This window comes from Mastomys coucha, unplaced genomic scaffold (assembly GCF_008632895.1).
Source record: "Mastomys coucha isolate ucsf_1 unplaced genomic scaffold, UCSF_Mcou_1 pScaffold1, whole genome shotgun sequence".
Lineage (NCBI taxonomy): Eukaryota > Metazoa > Chordata > Mammalia > Rodentia > Muridae > Mastomys > Mastomys coucha.
In genome coordinates this window covers 67830140-67837408 of record NW_022196891.1, presented here as the reverse complement: position 1 = coordinate 67837408, position 7269 = coordinate 67830140, and the positions used below count along the sequence as shown (strand labels likewise).

At 48.7% G+C, this 7269-nt stretch overlaps 1 protein-coding gene across 2 annotated transcripts in view; it reads left to right on the top strand.

The window, feature by feature from the left end:
- Positions 1 to 3397: 3397 nt before the first annotated feature.
- Positions 3398 to 7269, top strand: part of LOC116103215 (carboxyl-terminal PDZ ligand of neuronal nitric oxide synthase protein-like) — a 301440-nt gene continuing 297568 nt past the window's right edge. The window contains exon 1 of one of the 2 annotated variants that reach the window (XM_031388845.1): positions 3398 to 3976. In XM_031388845.1, the coding sequence (XP_031244705.1) occupies positions 3872 to 3976 (105 nt within the window). In that variant the 5' untranslated portion in view covers positions 3398 to 3871. The remainder of the gene's footprint in view (positions 3977 to 7269) is intronic. The other variant, XM_031388836.1, reaches the window with a different exon arrangement.

The window sequence follows — 7269 nt, the reverse complement described above, 5'->3', positions numbered from 1 at the left end:
TGGCGAGCTGTGCAAACCTCTCCGTGCTTTGGCTTTTTCATGCAGTCTGTTACACTAGGCAATGTTAAAACGCTAAGAACAGTGCGAGACCCATCAGAAAACTAATGGCTATTAGCTGCTATTCTTATTCAGCCCCATAAATATTGGTGTCTTTTATGGAGTACTCTCTCTGTGTTAGATCCTGACTGATCTTTGAGGCCTCTTGCCTCTTTGTGCCATATTTAGACACAATGTGTTACAGTCTTAATTATGAAATTCTGATAAATTCGTCAGTCCAGTGAAGTTAAAGTTAATCTAGAAGAAAAGGCCTCTTAGAGTCTGGGAACACTATTAATTTGGGATAGAATATGAGATATAAATAAAATAGTTATTTAACATCTTGCCTTTAAGTTGTTGAGTTACTGTGCTAGATTTTACAAGGTGCATTTCTGATGCATATTAAAACCACTGTGACATTCAAAGAGTCAGATATGCCTGATTAGAGCTTTGGGTTTTGTATTTATAAAAAGGTTACTGGTGCATTTCCTCCGTGCAAATTATTTTTGGTTCTTACTAATATTTATGAATATAATGAAGTTTGTGCAGAATAACGTGTGTGATTAATCTGTCCTAGTTACTGGGTTGCTTTTTTATTTAGGGAGATATCTCAGAAAAGATGTTATCTCTTCACAGGAATTCCGGCAGACAGGGAACAGCCATGCCCAGCGAGGTACTTTCACCCTAGGAGACAAGATAAGAAAGATCATCAGGGCAATAATGTATTGGCTTGCATAAATTAATCACTGAGATGACACAGAACCATTCCTCTGAGGGTGTTTCATGCAGATGTCAAAGGTAGCCTACGCAACAAGCAATGGTCTAAGGATGGTTTGGGTGGATGAGGCCACAGCCTTAAAGACCAGGTTATTCTGGGCCTGGCTTGGTAATGCAGGTCTGTAATCCCTGCCACTGAATATGAGGCAGGAGGATTGCAGGTTCAAGGCAAGCTTGGAGAATTTAGTGAGACTGCTTTCATACAAAAAGTAAAGAGGGGGCTCAGTGGTAGATTTAATCCCCAGTGCTGGGAGAATAAACCCAAACCTAAACTAAGACAAAAGAGAACGAAACAGAGGTACTCTGAGTTTCCTTGTCGCTGTGATCCATCTGTGACAAAGTGAGACTTAAGGAAGGAGGGATTTTTTTTTTTGCTTCACCATCCCAGCATAGTCTGTCGTGCTGGGGAACAACGTGGCAACTGGTCACAATTCAGTCAGGAAGCAGAGAGAGATGAAGGTCGGTGACCGTCCTCTTCTTTCTATTCAGTTCTGGACCTCCCCAGCCTGTGGAACAGTGTCATCCACAAGATCCACAAGATGCATCTTCTGATGTCAGTCACCCAGCGTGGAGCCTCCCTCACAGACATGCTCAGAAGGTTGCCTACTAGGAGATTCTAGATCTTGTACAGTTGGCGATGTAGGGGTCAGTATTGGTGTAGGGCACCCTAAGGACAAGTTCTTAGCGCAGAGGAGATTCATTTGCCCCAGAGAAACAAAGGGCAGGAGATAAGAGACAAAGACAGGGGATAGAGGATGAGGGAGAAGGGGAAGGGAGCATGGAGAATGGGGAGGGGACTTGTTTGGGGGGATAAAGATCTGCCTCTGGATAGAGAGGAGACAGATGTGTCATATAGGCAAATGTGCTTTGTTAAGGTAAGAGGGGAAATGCTGTGTTAGGATGAGTTGTTTAATTTTGATTGGACATGGTAATTAGGGGAGTCAAAGGGGGCTTTTGATTGCTGGACTTCAATACTTTGATCGCTGGACCTTGGTAGTCAACTTCAGGAGGAAGATGTGGCCAAAGAAGGGAATAAACCTTGGTGGATACCTTTAGGAATGTAATCTAATGATTTTTAGCAAGGTGGAGGGAATGAGGAAGGCGGCCAGAGCCGTGTTTGCTATTCGTGGTAGTCCCTTCTAACAATATCAGCAATCACAACAGATTTGTACAACAAAAGTTGATAATTTTTTGTCTCGGGGATCTCAGCTTTGACACTAGCGCGTGCCTGGAGCTCTATGAAGAGGTAGATTACAGCTACTATGTATCTGAATGTTGTGTGACACACCTTTCATGGGGAGACACAGCAAACATCTATTCATCCCAGTGGGAAACTCAACTACAGACCAAAGTTTGGATACCACTCAAGTCTGCCTTGGTTGAACCAATGGGTTTTACTGCAGTTACTTACAGGAAAATGAGTAAGAGGCTACTTACAGGACCAGAAATGACTCAAAGACAACTGCATTATCAAGGCCTAGCCCGGTATAGGTGCCGGCTCACGAAAGCTGGGGACCTGGGGTACATTTCGAAGCCCACACACAGGCAGCTGTACCGGTTGGAGAGTGTACTTTCCAAGGGACTCTGATCTAAACCTCTTTTGGCAGCTTGGTTGGTTTCTGCTGCTTCTAGGTCTGGCCCGAGTCTTTTGCAGCTTATCTCCTCTGAGAGTCTGCTTTGAGAGCTCAGCCTTTAAGTTACCTTGGACGCTCGCTCGCCTGCTCTGATTTTACTGTTTACTCTGGCAGGGAGGGGCCCTTGTGGATCTGGCCAGTTTCGGGGACTTCCTGAAGCTGCTTTGAGTTGTTCACCTTCCTGTTTAAAGACCTTCCCTGCTGGATGCTGGACAGAATGTTTCAATCTCAGAGGAAACTGTTACACAACGCTGTCTAGGAGGTTTAGACGCCGAGGTCTCGAAATCCTTCTTTGGCACCTTCCTTTGCGCATCAATGAGAAGTCTCACAGAATTTTGGAAACTTTTTCTTCTCTCCCCCCCCCCCCGCCTTTCTCCCTTTCTTTCTTTTTAAAAAACTTTAATTAAGGACATAAGAACATTCTGCAATTCCTTGTCCCTAGTGCAGCCTACTCCAATGCTACAAGGCTGACAACTTTTAAATATTTAAATTCTTCCCAAAGAAACCCCGCTGAGCCACCACACACCCAAAGGGACAAAAAGCACTGGGAGACAGTCCTCTTGTTTGGCTTTCGCCTTGATTCTGAAGAGAAGCGGGAATCTCTGAATTACTGCGGTCCAGACCGAGGGTATCTGGGACAGATCTCCGGCCTTCTTGGGAAAACAAAACCCAATAAACAATCGCTTCTCTCCGGCTCGGCTCCCCAAACAAAACAAAACAAAACAAAACAAACAACCACATTGCAAGGCGATGCCGTTTCGCCGCTGCTAGCTGAGCGGACTGCGCCTGGATCGCCACGGTCCCGCGGTCCGGCCAGGGCGAAGTTCCCCGGTCCCGGCTCCGGGCTGCGGGGACTTTCACCTGCTGGGCGCGCGCGGGGCGCGGGGCGGACCCGGCGGCGGCGGGCGGGGCTCTGGCGCGCGGGAGGAGTCGGCCCGGGCCCGCCCCGCAGGAGGAGCCGCGGGCTGGCAGCGGATCCGGCGTCTCCGTGACAGGCACCCTGCTCCGCCGCCGCCACCGCCGCCGCTGCCTTTCTTCCTCGTCCCGGGCCGTGCACGCCGAGCTCGGGATCGGGCTCCCGGTCTAGCCCCGCTTCGGGCCGTGCGCCCTTCGCTCGGTGTCCCGGTCCGGGGCTCCGCGCCGCCCGCTCCCGCCTGCCCGGCCGCCTCCCCGTAGCCAGAGCGCGGCCACCGAGCTGCTCGCGCCAGCCGCATCCGCGCCGCCCCTGCCGCTCGGCCCTCCGGAGGCTCCCGCTCCCGGTTCACCCCCCCGCCACCTCCTGGCACCCAGGCTGCCCACCTCACGACCCGGGTCCTCGCCGCCGCCTCGCCCGGCCCCACTGTTCTCTGCCCAGGGTCTCGCCAGCTCTTTCTCGTCGCCGCCACCGCCGCCCCCTTGGAGCAGCGGGTCCGCCGCGGGTCACCATGCCCAGCAAAACCAAGTACAACCTTGTGGACGATGGGCACGACCTACGGATCCCTTTGCACAACGAGGACGCCTTCCAGCACGGCATCTCGTTTGAGGCCAAGGTGAGAGGCCACCGGGAGGGCTGTACCCCGAGGGGGCAGGTCTGGGGGAAGGGGATGTCCCGGTCCTGGACTCAGAGCAGGTGGGTTAGGCCTTTCTCAGCTCTTGCCTAGAACAGCTGAAAAAGAACACCTGCAAAGTTTGAGGTGTCCTGCCTCATCCCCTGCCCCTGCCTGCAGACACCCCATCCTTGCCCGCCAAGGCTGGATTGAGTTACTTCCCAGAGAAGCCTGAGCAGCGCAGCCTGCAGGTCTGGCTCTTTAGAAAGCTTTAAGGAAGCGCCGATGGTAATTACCTGCTGGCCTTCCATGACTGAGGTGCTTTCAGAAGGTCTTTTAAAAAGGAGAATGCCTGTTTCCTGACCAGCTTAAAAAATTATATATATACATATATATACGTGTATATATATGTATATATGTATATGTGTATATGTGTATGTATGTATATATGCATATGCATATACATATATATGTATACATGTATGTATATATGTTTAAGTATTCATACCAAGTAGTTGGGTGTAGGTGTTAAAGTTACTTCCCAAATGTCTGTTTTTGCACGACACTTTAGCATGTGCCAGTCATTGGTGTAGTTGTGAGGTGAAACCTGTTTTCTAGTTTTGTGGTGCACGGGTTAAATCTCAGCAGTTGCTGATGAAGAATTTAGCCGAGACGACTGGTATTTGCAGGGCCAAGGCCAAAGCCACCCCTTGGGGGAGGGGTGGAGTGGAAACCTTCCTTCACGCTGGACCAGTGGTTGGGTGTACACGACAGGCAACCCGGTGACCGTGAGGCACCTCTCTGTGTAAGGAGTTTTGGCTTCTGAGACTGCAGCGGAGTTTCTCGGGAATGGTGCTTTTCAGTGGAAACGGCTTCTGCTCGTGGTTGGCGCCCTTATCCTACCTATAACTTGAGGAAAGAAAGACAGGGACACTCAGCACACACAGTGTGCTTGTTACTGAGTGAAAAGTTAAGCGAGCTCTGTAGAGATTGGGTTTTGAGAACAAGACTTTTGACAAGAAGGCAGACTTCTTGCCCCATTCTCTTTTTCCACAGTGACCTGCGGGCTAGCCTATTGTGCAAGGACTGCCATCAGGTGTCAATTTCCTTCAATTTGCAAAACATCATTGGAGTGTCCGATGCCCGGAGGTCATTTGGTCTTTTCACTTCCTCCCCTCTTCTCATGCAGATGTATGAACTGGTGAATCTTATCCCCCTCCCCAAGCCCCAACTTTTCTCAGTCATATTTTCTAGAACTAGAGTTGTTACCCCTTCACCCTATTGCTGTCAAATGCTACCTTGGAAGGCAGAGCTGGTTTGCTGAGAATAGTTGGGACTAGAGGGGAGCTGGCAGCCAAGATCCTATCTCACTTCTCTATCTCAGAATAGATCTGGGATGTTTGGGCTCTTGTATGTCTGGGCCTATGGATTTGGTAAGCAGTTTTTTGTTTTTTGTTTTTGTTTTTTTTTTAAGTATAACTTTTTCTTTTGGTTAAGATTTAATTTTCTTGGATACGCATTCCCTAAGAAACTGGCTTTCTCAATTCATCGGTGTGCTATTAAAAATGTCTTTTATTATTTTAAATTGTGTGTCCGTGTGTGTGTGTGTGTGTGTGTGTGTGTGTGTGTGTGTGTGTGTGTGTGTGGTTATATGCATGTGAACGGAGGTTGCCTGGAGTCCAGGGGCATTGGATCTCCCTGGAGCCAGAGTAACAGACACTTCTTATGGGCTTCTGAGCTGTTTGATGTAGGTTTTGGGAACTGACTCAGATCCTCTGCAAGAGTAGTATATGTGCTCTTAACCACTCATTCAGCCATCTCTCCAGCCTCATCAGAGCTTTTTTTTTTTTTTTTTTTTTTAAAGAACTGGGGTGGGGGGAGGAAGATTATAAGAGTTAAAATATTTTATTTTTATTTCTTTATCTTTTATTCTTTTCTAACAGGCCTCTGCATTTGGTTGCAGATAGGTGTCAAAAATCTAACGTGTGCACATACAAATTGCAAGAAAAGCCCAATTCTTAGTATAACCTGCAGTTGGGATGCTGAGGCAGGGGGATTGCCATGAGTTGGTAGCTTGCCTTGGACACATAGTCCTATCTGAGAAAACCAACCACCCAGCCAACCAAATAATAGTTTTTTGACAAAGTAGTCCAATTTCTCTCTGCCCAGTTGTAGCTTGACATGTTTATGGGACATGTGTAGCTTTAGTGAGTATTCAGGTGACCTAACGAAGCTGTTTGTAGTCCTTAAAAAATACTGAGCTTGAGGCTTGGCTCCAACTTCCTAGATCCCACTCTTTTTTTTTCTCCCTAGTACTAAACATGTAGTTTCTTTTCTGAGCAAATGTCTGGGGGCTGTGTGGTGTAGTTTCTATAGTAACTCTCTGGATTCACAGACAGTGGTGGTCAATAAGAGGAGGAGCCACGGCTGGTCTAAGTTGTGTTCCCAACACAGATCTGAAACACCGTGGGGGTTGTGGGGAGGCGGGATGGGGGGAATGGTTAGCATTGACAAGCGTGAAGTAGAGAAGGGACAAGGGTAGGTGGAGCTTTTGTAGGCCCAGGCTGAATTTATGGACTGGGTTCTGACTTCTAGCTCTCTGTAGTTGATGCTGGACTCTGGCATATTCATGTCAGCCAGGACCTGTGCAGAGGTAGACACAGAAGATCATCTCTTTGTGTGCCCCTCACTCCCAACCCTGGGCATGCCACTAAGTGCTTCCACCTCTATTGAGCAGTGTCTGCCCCTAGGAATGCACCATCGTGGGGATTTCAGGGTTAAAGCCACAGGCACTTGCTTCTTGTTTTGGAAAAGCACAGACTGTAAAATGCAAATGTGTTGTTGCCTTGTGAGGCACCTTGGAAAAGGAGCCCTAGACTTCCTTTTCCAAGGGTTGGCCGCTTTTCAGAAGCTACCTACTGGACGGAGAGATTCTCTGGATATATGCCTCTTAGTTTTCCAGAGTTCCCCAGAGACACAAAGATGTCCCAGGGTTACCTGGGAAGGCGTATCCCTGGCTGAACTTCTGTGTACTTAGATACACATACCTTCCGGTGTCGGTTGGTAGAGTGCTTGCCTACCGTCCATGAAGCCCCGGGTCACACCCTCAGCATCACTGGTCTAGGTGTGGTGGTACATGCCCTGCCCGCAGTCCCAGTACCCAGGAAGTGGAGGGAGGAGGATCTGGGTACCCGAGACCCTGGCCTCCTGCATGCACCCCACCCCAAATCATATTACAATGAAGCCCAAACTATATGCTTTCATCTGAAAAGTCTTGCTTAAATCTTTCTCCCCTC